Source organism: Pongo abelii, chromosome 1 (genome assembly GCF_028885655.2).
Source record: "Pongo abelii isolate AG06213 chromosome 1, NHGRI_mPonAbe1-v2.0_pri, whole genome shotgun sequence".
Lineage (NCBI taxonomy): Eukaryota > Metazoa > Chordata > Mammalia > Primates > Hominidae > Pongo > Pongo abelii.
The window spans coordinates 69,879,408-69,893,380 of NC_071985.2; the positions used below are offsets into that span (position 1 = coordinate 69,879,408).

Below are 13,973 nucleotides of genomic sequence, written 5' to 3' on the forward strand. Positions count from 1 at the left end.
GAATGCAAAGAAAATGTTATGTGGGTAGGAGGAGGTCTTCAAAGAAATACAAATCAAGTATGACTGCCATATTTCTAGCTTGAGAAACTGGGTTGCTCTCATCAAATGAAATGAGGAAACAAAAACATCTTAAGCATTCCATTTTATGAATGAAGAAATTAGTGAAAACTGCTCAAAAGAACTTACTTTTTTTGATGCTCTAACCAGGCCAACTCAGCCTTAGTCTTCTCCTTCAAGGCCTTTTCACGGAGACGCAGGAGTGAAGACTGGTGAGCTGCCCTCATTTCTTCTTCTTTCATGTACTGTCGAACCATCTCCATAGTAAATTTAGAAAAGCTATCTTGTCCTCCCGAGAATGGCATGTTCAGTTCCTAAAGTAGATGGTTTCTTTCTTGTTTATCATCATCTAACCTTTTGGTACTTAATTCCACTAAAAGAGGTATGCATTTACAAAAACAAACTATGTATTTAACAAGGCCACCAACAATGTAAGAGAATATTCTTTAAAAAGGCACATGAGGCAGATTAACATTCATCTGCTAATTTATTCAGCCAATAAAATTTTAATAAACTACTGCAAGCCAATTACTGTCCCAAGGATACAAAGTGGGTAAGAATTTGTTCCTGTTAACCAAGAGGATTACAATTTGGTAAGAACAAATGTAAATTTCTAAATGGAATAAAATATTAGAAGAGTGAAGTAAGTACAAAAGCTAGAGAGATAATATTGGCTCAGATCCTCAAAGGCCTTATATATCATTCCAAAAAATAAGTTTGTATTGTACTTTGTAAGGAAAGTGAAACCAGATTTCATAGGAAAACTATAAAATAAAACTGATATCTTAGAAAAATCATTCTAGTAGCTGACAAATAAGACAAGTACAAAATGTTTTCTCATATCTTTGAGAGAACATATCCACAACCATTTACCTCCACAGATAAAGTGAAACACACCTTGGCAGTAGACAGTGTAGTTTTTTCTGGAGAAGCTTCTTCATCAGAGTCATCATGATGACCTCTTCTCTTTTCCATGTTAAATCTGCGGTGACTCTCTGAAGGTAGTAATGATCGAAATGATTGTTCTTCTATTTCATCTTCTGTCATGGATTCATCAAATTTCAGAGAATATTCTGTTGCAATAGACGTTGAGTCTAAACGAATATGGAGAAAGTAGATTTTATCATTATAATTTTTCTCAGTAGGCATTCAATTAGTAGCCCTCTGCCTCTTTATGGGACAATCCAACATAAATTCATAAAACTGATCACTAATAAATAGACATGAAATAATAAACAAAATTCATTTGCCTTACAAGCAAGAAAAAACCTCTAAAAATACCTAGAAATATTAGGTAAAGACATATAAAGATTAATGTTGCAAAAAATTTAGAGAGCTCTTACAAATCAATTAGAAAACCACTAATGCACCTATAGAAAAATGAAAAAAGGTCAGATCAGATGCTTTACAAGGGAAATATAAATAGTAAAAGTGAAAAAAATGTTTAACATTACTATCAATCAAAGAAATGCAAGTAAAAATATCTTTTTAAAAAACTCATTAATTCTAAGCTTAATTAGAATATGACAGCTCTTTCTGTTTGGTTCCTGTGTGCCTTTGACATGGTCCTGCATCTTTTTTTTTATTGAATACTTCTTCCCTTTCTGGTACTATAAGATACTCCAGGCTCAAATTGTATTTTCCCTACAGCCCTAGAATCAGCCATTTCTACAAAGAGCTCTTATTTACTTTATTAAAGAATGATATTTAGAAACCACAATCTAGGGGCCAGGCACAGGGGCTCACACCTGTAATTCCAGCATTTTGGGATGCCAAGGTAGGAGGATCCCTTGAGGCCAGGAGTTCGAGACCAGCCTGGGTGACAGAGCAAGACCCCGTCTCTTAAAAAAAGAAAGAAAGAATTTGTAGGCACTAGTTGCCCTTGTTACTACGGGTGTATCACTGCTTCTGCACTTGCTCAGTGGACAGAGCTAGGTAATATATGGATGTATATTAATCCATGTATACATGTGTGTGCACATAGTTATGCATACAATTACAACTGCTTTTGTACCCATCCAGTCAGCCAGCTAAACATGAATTCGTACTTATGTCTATGATCCAGTACCAGAGTTCATTCTAGTCTTCCTTTCTTGTGTATCTTCCCTTCCAACACTGAGAAACCTGGCTCCTACCATCCAACACTCATTTACTTATTTGTTCAAACCCAATACATATGTAAAGAACTGTTAACCTGTACCCCTGTGAAAAACTATTATCCAATTAGAGTATAGGTTTATGTACCGTTCCTATTGTATTAGGCTTATATTAATAGTTTCCACTCCAGACACCATTTTCCAAAGTTACTCATTTAGATCAGCTCTTTTCCCCTAACCCCTTCAATGTTGTTATGCCATGTATTTGTAACACAGATCCATTTATTGCAGGCTGCGTTCCATTTTGGGAACTCCCAATATCCTGATTAATGTGTGTGTATGCATGATTAGTTCACAGATATTAAAATTTACTCATTGTGATACACAGTTCCAAGGTTTTGACAAATACATAGCATCATACAGAACATACATACACACAGAACAACTACTCTATGTAACAGTTCCTTCATCCTAAACGTCCCTCCGTGCATCCTCTTTGCAGTCAACTACTTCCTCTTCCCCCTAATGCCTAGAAACCAATTGTTTTCCAACTCTTTAGTTGTGCCTTTTACAGACTGTCTTATAAATTGAATCATATTATAATACACAGACTTTTGGGGCCTGCTTTTTCACTTAGTAAAATTCATTTAAAATTCGTCCATGTGTGCTCCCTTCAACAGCTCATCTGGTACAGCAGAGGTCTGGTAGAGCGGAGAACTGTAAAATTCGTTCATGTTGTTGCATGAATCAAAAGATTATTCCTTTTAATAGCTGAATAGTATTTCGTTGTATGGATGTACCAGTTTGTTTATCCATTCCCCTAGTAAAGGACATCTTGGTTGCTTCTAGTTCTTAGCAATTATGAATATGCTGCTATGAACAACAGTATATAGGTTTTTATGTAGACGTAAGTTTTCAAATCACTTGGTAAATATCCAGGCATGTGATTGCTGGATTGTATGGTTAAGTCTTACAAGACACTATGAAACTATCTTCCACAGTGACCATATAATTTTCCATTCTCACCAGCAATGTATGCAAGTTCCTGTTGCTCTGCATCCTTGTTACCAATTTGTTATTGTCTGTTTTTCTGACAGCCATTCTAATAAGCGTGTTATGGTATCTTGTAATTTTAATTTTAATTTCTCTAATGATATATGATGTTGAAGACTTTTTCCTGTGTCTATGTGCCATCTGCATATTTTCTTCAATGAAGTATTTGTTCAGATCTTCCGTACATTTGTAAAATTGAGTTGTTTTTCCTATTATTGAGGTTTTTTTGTTTTTTTGGTTTTTTTTGGAGACAGAATCTCACTCTCGTTGCCCAGGTTGGAGTGCAGTGGCACAATTTCGGCTCACTGCAACCTCCACCTCCCGGGTTCGAGCAATTCTCCTGCTTCAGCCTCCTGAGTAGCTGGGACTACAGGCACATACCACCACGCCCAGATAACTTTTGTATTTTTTGTAGAGATGGGGTTTCACCATGTTGGCCAGGCTGGTCTTGAACTCCTGACCTCAGGTGATCTGCCTGCCTCAGCCTCCCAAAGTGCTGGGATTTCAGGTATAAGCCACTGCACCCAGCCTTCTATTACTGAGTTTTAAGAGTTCTTTATATATTCTAGATATAAATCCTTTATCAAATATGTGAGTTGCAAATATTTTCTCCCAATCTGTGGCTTGTCTTTTCATTCTCTTCACAATGTCTTTCACAGAATAGAAGTTTTAAAATTCTGATAAAACACAATTCATCAATTTTTTCTTTCACAGATCATACCTTGAGGTGTTACGTACCTAGGAAGTCATCATGAAACCAAACGTCACCTAGATTTATGTTTTCTTCTACGTACGAGGTTTTTAAGGGTTTGGTTTCTTTGGATAGTGGCTGCCCTATGAATTCTAGCTGTCTTGGCTTCTTTAGATTCCTAACTCCATTTCCTCAACTCAAGAAGACCACTGGGCTCCATGCTCTGCAGTCTGGAAACTCTCTAGGCAGTAAACTGGTAGAACTGTAGCATTCGTTTCCAGTCTCTCATGAATCAACACAATTCACTGCCTGAGGCCCATTGTCTTAAAAATAGTTATTTCATGTTTTGCCTGATATTTTACTTGCTTTAAGAGGGTAAGTAGGCCAGGCGCAGTTGCTCACACCTGTAATCCCAGCACTTTGGGAGGCCAAGGCAGGCGGATCACGAGGTCAGGAGTTCGAGATCAGCCTGACCAACACAGTGAAACCCTGTCTCTACTAAAAATACAAAAATTAGCCAGGTGTTGTGGTGCGTGCCTGTAATCCCAGCTACTCAGGAGGCTGAGGCAGGAGAATTGCTTGAACCCAGGAGGTGGAGGTTGCAGTGAGCCGAGATCACGCCACTGCACCCCAGCCTGGTGACAGAGCAAGACTCTGTCTCAAAAAAAAAAAAAAAAAAAAGTGTAAGTAAATCTGATCCCTGTTGTTCCATATGGCCAGAAGCAGCAGCAGTCCAAGTAAAACTTTTTTTGTTTTTGTATTTCTGCTAGTCAAGTAAAGCACTGGGCAAGTAATTCAATATTGTTTAAAGAAGTTAAATAAAGTCACTGTTCATGATATTTTAAAATAGTCACTTGACAATTATTTAGTCACTGTTATTGGAAGCCAGGCATCACGGTAAAGACTTGAGATATGGCACAAACAAATCACATATGGTTACTGTGCTTCCTTCTAAGGCTTACAAATATTATCTATAATTAAATATGCTTTAATTAGAAACACTATATTATTAATGAGATAAAGTTTAGTAAATATTAATGAGATAAAGTTAGAAATCTCCTCTGCTAAATATCCAAATACATCACTTTTAATGTCTACATTCCAAAACACTAGAACATAGTTTCAGTAGTTTGCCACTTTATTTACTTATTTTTTTTTTTGAGACAGGGTCTTGCTCTGTCACTGAAGCTGCAGTGCTATGGCTAAATCATAGCTCACTGTAGACTTGATATCCTAGGCTAAAGTGATCCTCCCATCTCAGCCTCCCACGTACTAGGACCATAGGCTGTGCCACCAAGGCTGGCTAATTTTTAATTTTTTTGTAAAGACAGAGGTCTCCCTATGTTTCCCTGGCTGGTTTCAAACTCCTAGGCTCAAGCAATTCTCCTAGCTCAGCCTCCCAAAGTGCTGGAATTACTGGCATGAGCCACCACATCCAGCTTATTTGCCACTTTATAACAAGGATCACCTTTCCTCTGGTTTCTGAACAAATGATTACACATTTATTTGCAAAGAAAGTTACCTTTTTCATCAGGAAGAGATGGAACGCTATCACTTCGTAGAGAATCATCTGCAGCAGTCTGAACCTGTTCATCAATGGAACTCTCTATCTTTTCACCATTAAGTTTCTTCTCATTTTCCTTACAAGATGGAACTGAAGGACTTTCTTGGCGGCTGCTACCACTACTACTTCTTTTTATGGATACATGGAAACAACAACAACAAAATTAACAAAATAAGGATTATAGCTTCAAAGTAAACTTATTTGGCCAAATGACTGTACTTTATAGTCAAGATAAAAATGAAGAAAGATGTAATATAAAACAGAAAAATCTAAGTAACATAAGTCTGAGAAGATATTGTAAAAGATGAGAAAGATGAGTAGGAGAGAGGAAGGTTTCACTTTTAAATAATCATAATAGGCAGTGTTGTTAGGTTATCACTCCCTTTTTTCCTTTCATTTCAAAATCAAACTTCTGGGAAAGGGAGCTACTACTCACTGTTTCCACTTCTTTACTTTTCATTAACATCACGATTTATCACAATCTGCTTCCATCCCAACTGCTCTACTAAAACTGTTCTAAATAAGCTTAATCTATACTTTGAATTGTCAAATCCAGTAGATAACTTATTGCTTTGCAATATTAGATGTTGACCATATCTCCTTCTTTAAAAGCTCTACTTGCTAAATAAAATGTAGTAAAATGTTAGGATAATCTGGATGAAAGATATTTGAGGACTTTCTATTATTCTTGCAACTTTTCTATAAGCTTGAAATCATGTCAAAATTAAATGTTAAATAAAAGAGCTCTCCCTTCTTATAACCTATTATTTTACTCTCACCTCCTTTTCCCACCTCTCTAACAAGCTTTCCTTGTTTCTTTCATTTGCTTTAAATTTTTCTGTCTTTCCTTAAATTGATGGTTTTGTTTTGGTCCTTTTCTATCTTTTTTTTTTTTTTTTTTTTTTTTGAGGAGTTTCATTCTGTCGCCCAGGCTGGAGTGCAGTGGCACAATTTGGTTCACTGCAACCTCCACTTCCTGGATTCAAGAGATTCTCCTGCCTCAGCCTCCCGAGTAGCTAGGATTACAGGCATGTGCCACAACACCTGGCTAATTTTTTTTTTTTGTATTTTTAGTAGAGACAGGGCTTCACCATGTTGGCCAGGCTGGTCTTGAACTCCTAACCTCAGATGATCCACCCACCTCGGTCTCCCAAAGTGCTGGGATTACAGATATAAGTCACCATGCTGGCCCTCTTTCTCTTTTATATTACATATTCTCCTTGGGCAGTCTTAATCATAACTTCAACTACTATCATTTAGAGTGAGTCTCAAATTTGTATCAGTATCTTTGCCTTCCCTTGATTTTAAGCTTCAAGTATTGAAATGCCATGTGAACTTCTGATTTTGGCTATTCCTAGCCAACAAATGAAACATATATTCCCCCAAGCTTTCTCCTCCTTACATTTCTTGGTTTATTCATTCATTACACAAGCCAGGTTAATATACTTAGGATCCTCAGCACATGCTTATTTCCTCTTCCAAAATGCCCTTGCTGCTGTGTCTGCCTAACGACCTATGGAATTCAAGAATCGGTTCAAGTGTTATTTCTGAGAAACTGCATGGACCCCACCCCAACTCTCAGGGAAGCTTTGGTCACTTCTGTCCCTGTGTTCATACTGTTTTTTTTGTGTATATTTCTATGACAGTACTTATCAGAATATAATACAATTGTTTGGTTTAATAAGTTTTTGAAAACATAAATCTTCTAATGAAGCAATAAGGTAAATGATGTAATGCCGCACATAGTAGGGACTTTCTAGTCAGAAGGACATGGGGTTGAATCTCAATTCTACCAATTAGTAGTTATATGCTAATCATTCACTCAATAAACTTGTAGTAGATTGCCTACTGTGTGCTAGGTACTTTGCTAAGTTCTGGTGATACAAGTATGCATGGTTCCCCCTAAGATGGCTATAATAAAAAAGACAACAAGCATTGGTGAGGACTGTAGAAAAATTTTAAGTGGTGGGAAAATAGTATAAAATGCTGCAGTTACTTTGGAAAATAGTTTTGCAGTTCTTCAAAAATTTAAACATAGAGCTACCATACGTGACCCAGCAATTCCATTCCTAAATATATACTCAAGAGAAATGAAAACATATCCACACAAAAGGTTATACGTGAATGTTCACAGCATTACTTATAATAGTTAAAAAGTGGAAACAACCCAAATGCCCACCAACTGATGAATGGATAAATAAAATGTGGGATATCCAGGCAATAGAATATAATTTGGCCATATAAACAAAGTAGTGATGCATGCTACAACATGCATGAAACTTGAAAACATCATGCTAAGTGAAAGAAGTCAGTTACAAAGGGCCACATACTGTAATGATGCCATTTATATAAAAAATCCAGAATAGGCAAATCCATAGAGAACGGAGATAGGAAACAGATTAGTGGTTGCCAGAGGAGGGTATAGGGAGTAACTGCTAATGGTTACTGAGTTTCTTTCTGGGGTGATGAAAACGAAGCCCTCAAAGAGCTTCTAGTCTAGAATGTAACTGACTAACAAAGAAACATGTACACATAGGGTGGTCAAGACTATCACAGCTATACTCATAGTGCTGTAGGAAAACACTTAGGTGAGAGCTAAAGCAGACAGCGGATAGCACTGATTCTTGAAAGGTAAGTAAAAGTAAACTAAATGAAATGAGATGGGGGATGGTCTAGAAAGAAGGTATATCATGCAATGGCACAGAAGACAGAGAGCATGGTTCTTCTAGAGAACTGGAAATAGTTAGAATGAGTAGGGTATAGTAAGAGAGGAAATGCCAAGAGATGGGGCTAGAGATGAACCAAAGGCTCAATTATAAAGAAAGTTTTCATGCCAGGCTAAATAATTTAGACCTTAATTTGAATATTCTGAGGGATACTGAAGATTTCAAATAGGTGAATAACCAAATTGGCTAGAAATTTTAGAAAAATCACTCTGGTTACCATGTGGCTAATGAATAGAGTGGAGAAAGATTAGAGGATGAGGACAAGTATTAGGAGTTCACCACAGTAATCGAGACGATGGTTTACATGAAGTTTCAGTGAAGGTGTCAGTAAAGGTTAAGTGAAAGTCAGATAGTTTCAGAGACATAATAGCTACTCAATAACTTTTGGTACTTTTCCCACATTTTCATGTCTTTTAGTTTCATGATTTAATTTTTTAAATTGGGGTTTTACTATACTTGACAATGTCAGTATGTTACCTGTAAAAATGCTGGAAAGTAGCCTCTAAAATCTTCTAATCCCAAGATGGAACCATAATTGAAAGCTATAGCCATTCATATCACACCAACTACCAATGACAAGCTATTCAATTTTTTTTTTCTTTTGAGATGGAGTCGTACTCTGTCACCCAGGCTGGAGTGCAGTGGTGCGATCTTGGCTCACTGCAACCTCTGCCTCCCTAGTTCAAGAGATTCTCATGCCTCAGCCTCCTGAGTAGCTGGGATTACAGGCACACGCCACCACGCATGGCTAATTTTTGTTTTTTTAGTAGAGATGGGGCTTTGCCATGTTGGCCAGGCTGGTCTTGAACTCCTGACCTCAGGGGATCTTCCCACCTCGGCCTCCCAAAGTGCTGGAATCACAGGCGTGAGCCACTGTGCCCGGCCTATTCAATATTTTTTATAACAATAAAAATTTGTAACATCAAGAAATATGAATGTCAGCAAGGAAATGTGCAATAAACACAGCCTTTGAAGGCAGATAAATTAAGGTGCAATTCCTTGATGTATCATTATTTATGTGACCTTGAATGGGTTTCTTAACATCTCCATGAGCCTCAGTTTTCTAACGTATAAGGATAATACCATCCGCCTTGGAAGGCTGCTGTGAATATTAAATGCAGGAAGAACAATTTATACAATGCTTGTACAATGTAGGTTCTCAAGGAACAGTAGTTACATTATTACATGGACCAACTATTTTGTAAATTGGCTAATTAGGGAAGCCAGCACTTTGAAGGGCACACACTGTTCTATTTAAATAAACAAGATTAAGAAATCAAAGAAAGCAATGTTTAAGCCATTTATCAGAGTCTACTAAACTGTACTGACAAAGAAATCAAATTGTCTTCACCTTCTATCATGATTCTTGTATCCTGAAGACTCAGAATAACTATCATATGAAGCGGAATACTTCTGATGCTTTGAGTCAAGGGTCCCTTCTTTACTCCGAGAGAGTGAAACAGATGGACTTTTCCTACAAATAAAATAAAAACTGATTAAACATTCAAAGTCTCTAATAACAGAAAGATTTTAAGTATTGCTTAATAGTAATATGAGATAAAATCTTGAACAAATAGATACTATAAAATAACTTACAACACATTAAAGAATATCTTGTTTTACTAAGGAAGTAAACACAAATCACTCCTAGTATCAATGAATGTAAACAGAGACTTAAAATCTATGAATTAGAGACAGTCAAAATATGATTAAGAAAAACACACACACACAAATATGGTAATGTCACCCAGTCCCGCCAAAAATAATCTCTTTAATGACTTCATTGCTCCTAGAATAAATTGCAAAATCCTAAGTCTGCAAGGTCCTATACCTTAATCTGATCCCTGCATCACCTCATATCATTTTCTTTGCTCTCTGCCTCCAGCCACAATGGTCTTTATTTCTTTTCTTAAATATGCCATGTTCCTTCTTCCTTCAGGGCCTTTGATCTAGCTATTCTTTACCTCCTTTACATTACTAACTCCTCATCCATTAGATTGCACCACAAGCTTTATTTCCTCAGGAAAGCCTTCTCTGACCTGCTGGCACCCCCAGGCTATTCAAATTCCTGTGTTACATATCTCTGAGACATGTGTTGCCTTCTTTCGTAACACTTAAATCAGTGTATAAGTATTCATTCACTTAACTGAATATGTGAGTAATGTTTATCTTCCCTACTAGACTATGCCCATAACTGTATTCTCAACCAAGAATAATGCCTATAACAACAAATACTCATTACATATTTGCTGAATGAATATTACCCTAACAGACAGTCATTATATATTTGCTGAATGAATGAATATTAACCTATCTGTTTCAGTTCTGGTCCTCAGCTGTTTCACGAAGTCTGGAAGGTGTTGCCGTTGGTGGTCATACAGTATTGCAAGGGGAGCTCCTGAAGCCATGACAGCATCTGAGATATGAGTTCTAGTCAACTCTGCCATCTAAACATGAACACACACAAGAAAGGCAAATGTATTAAAAGGTAAGGTCAGAGAACTGAGAAGGAGCATAGTGTCTTGGAAAGAAAGATCACTGACTTGAGAACAAGCAAATTCTGCCACTAATAGATGAAATACTGTGGACAAGTCATTTAGCCTGTTTAAGTCTCAACAGCTTCATCTCATAAAAACAGAGTTAGACTACATGATTTCTACGGTTTCACCTAGCTATAACAATCTATGAATTAGACAGAAAACCTTAAAGCATAACATAAGCAGTAATAAGCCAAAAATTAAATCTTCCTTCAAGAATCAATTTAATTACTACTTCTTTTCTAACTCTTTGCTGACCAACAGGTCAAGTACATTTTCCCTATTCTTAACCACTACTGCAAGTGCTGCATGTACTATTCATTCAGTACTTGTTCAAGCACTACTTTGAGCTATTCCTTTTACTAATGACTTAGAGTGTTTTGAAATCTTTGTTAATGTTGTCTACATTAAAATTTTCTTGAGAAAGGAGACTCAATTTTATACTAAAATGTACAACTCCACAGTACCCAACATATAGTACATTCATGGATTTCCAATAACTAAGTCATTTTACAAATAGCACTAACTTTTGGTTTAAAAAAATTACAACTGCTAAAATAAAGTGAAACTGTATCAATTATGAATTGTGATATCCTACGTAGAGACAGCAATAAAACTACTTTGGGCTATACCCCTGTTATAGAAAAGACAAGACAATAACTAATATCATTCTGGGTAAAAATGAAACATCTTCACCCAAAGCAGATCAGTGGTTCCCCAGGACTGAGATTAGGGACTGGTTGCAAAGAGACATGAGGAAATATGCTATTTTTGGATTGTGGTGATGGTTATAGGGAGATGTGTGTGTGTGTGTGAGAAAACTCACCAAACTGCATACTTAAAATGGGTACATTTTATTGTTTATAAATTATACATCAATAAAGTTGATACTTTTCTAAAAAGCTTACCAGAGGGCAGAAATTTAGAGCTCTTCATCTTTTTTCTGCCTCTATAACATTCACATGTACAACACACTCCAATCAATGGTGCCTCTTATTTCAATAGGGTATGGTCTCCACTAAAAGTCACTAATTCAAAGTATGCATTTACTAAGATATTAGAAACCCATTACTGAAGATCAAAGTTACTCAGATTGACTAAAAAGAACTAAAAAGAGAAGGGTTCTCAGTGGCACCTACCTCACAGATTTGACGTGCTGCATCTGTGGTAAGGCGAGTGGTCTCTGACTGCTGAGCTGCTATTTTACACGTTGCTTCCTGCAGGACTTCAGTTACTTCCCGTTGTGATTGAACCACCTGCTGTAATGATTCTGCATGGACCTTTAAATAAAAGAGGTTTAAAAGAGAAGTTATGTTTTAATCTCCCCTCCTCCTGAATTAATTTTAATTTATAAATTTATTTCATGTCTTATTCGTAGTAAAAAACACTTTACTACAATCTGGATTTCATGGTTTAAGTCTTAACTCCACTGTTCACAAGTTACTGTTATCTGTGGATAAATAAATACAATGTACCTCAGTTGCCACTTCCCTAAACTGGAAATGAGTCTTGACTATTTCACAAGGTTGTAACAAAAATTGAATTACATGGAATTATCCCATAAAAAGTACTAAAACTTTATTATTTATATATATATATATTTTCTCCTATATAATTAAAAGAACGCTAAAGTAATTTCTAGATTCAAATTTAGGTTTAAAAAACAAAAACCTGCTGCAAAATAAGTTACCTGAGCTGCTTTGTTTCGGGTTTCTTCTAATTGTCTCTGACTCTCCAGAGCCTCTTGTTCGGCCTTCAGTTTCAAGAGGGCCAAGTCTCTTTCATGGCGTTGCTGTTGTGCCTTCAAAGTAATGGTCAAATGTTAATTCTCAGATACTAAACTATTTTAACACAGTGACTATAACACACACAATGCTATCTTACTAATACAAATCATTTGAAGCAACTAATTAGAACCAAAAGGAAAGATAGTAAAAATAATAGTCAACAGCCACTTACCATTTATCAAAATATTTAACGATCACCTCCCATATGCCAAATAATGTAGTAATATAAAAAATTTCCAGGGCATACAGGACTAAGAATTAATACCAAAAAGCCGTTTAGAAAGCAAAGGCTATAGCACCCAACTTTTTGGAAGAGATAAAAAAATGTCCTACGTGTAAAAATAAAAATAATGCCTCACATCTCACAATTTTATGATTATTTCATTTTGACTTTGAAGTAGTAGTTTCATTAAAAAATGATGTCCCCATATAAGGTTTCCTTGTCACCAGGACCCTTTCTTACCACTATTCCACATAATGTTATCTATAAATATATATATATATATATTTTTTTTCATCTCCTTTGAAATAGTGCTAAATAATAGAGGTTTTCAAAGGTGGTAAGGGCTGGGCACAATGGCTCATGTCTGCAATCCCAGCACTTTGGGAGGCCAAGATGGGAGGGATCACTTGAGGCCAGGAGTTCAAGACCAGCCTGGTCAACATAGTGAGACCCCCCCCATCTCTATTTTTTTTTTTAATTAGAACAAAACAAAATAAAACAAAAAATGATGGTAAGGCTGTATGTAAGGCTGTTGGTAATGCTCTGCCCAAATCTGGGAACCCAGAATTATAATGTATTTCGAAAGTGGCAGAAAACCTCAGTGCTGACTCAGATTTCAAGGTCAGGAAGGCCCTCCACTACAATAGGGTCATTTCCTCAATACAATGACTCTCAACAAAGTTGGCATTAGTCCCTTCCCACCCTCTACCAGGCAACATCTGGAAATGTCCAGCGTTTCTGCTGTCACAATGACTGGACAACACTACTGTTATTTACTGAGGGGGGGGCGGGGGCAGGAATGATGGGATCTCTGCAAAGTATGGGAACAGTCCCACACCAAGAACTGTCTGATGGGTCTTTTGGGAAGAAAAAATGGAAAAGGGAACTGAAAAAAAAAATTTTAGCATCAAAAACCATAAAACATTTGGGAATAAATTTTAAAATGTGTAAGACCTCTACAATGAAATACTAATGAGAGAAATATTCAAAGATTTAAATAAATAGAAAAATATATCATGTTCATGAATTAGAAAAGGCAACACTGTTAAGATGTGAATTCTCCCCAGACTGACTAACCTATAGATTCAATACCACTCTAATGAAAATCCTACCAGGCTTTTTTGTTGTTGTTGTTGTTGAAACTAACAAACTGATTCTAAAAGTTACACGGAAATGCAAAAAACCTAGAATAGCCAAAATCATCTTTGAAAAAAAGAAACAAAGTTGGAGGAATTATGT

General features: G+C 36.4%; 1 protein-coding gene across 12 annotated transcripts in view; it reads right to left on the reverse strand.

Moving 5' to 3' along the window:
• CEP350 (centrosomal protein 350) overlaps positions 1-13,973 on the reverse strand; it is a 161,097-nt gene that overhangs the window by 59,087 nt on the left and 88,037 nt on the right. For all 12 annotated transcript variants that reach the window (XM_024251622.3, XM_063716813.1, XM_063716811.1 and 9 more), the window contains 7 exons: positions 12,415-12,525; positions 11,864-12,004; positions 10,498-10,634; positions 9,539-9,661; positions 5,420-5,589; positions 955-1,151; positions 187-371 (listed from right to left, as the gene is read on the reverse strand). In XM_024251622.3, the coding sequence (XP_024107390.2) occupies positions 187-371; positions 955-1,151; positions 5,420-5,589; positions 9,539-9,661; positions 10,498-10,634; positions 11,864-12,004; positions 12,415-12,525 (1,064 nt within the window). The remainder of the gene's footprint in view (positions 1-186; positions 372-954; positions 1,152-5,419; positions 5,590-9,538; positions 9,662-10,497; positions 10,635-11,863; positions 12,005-12,414; positions 12,526-13,973) is intronic.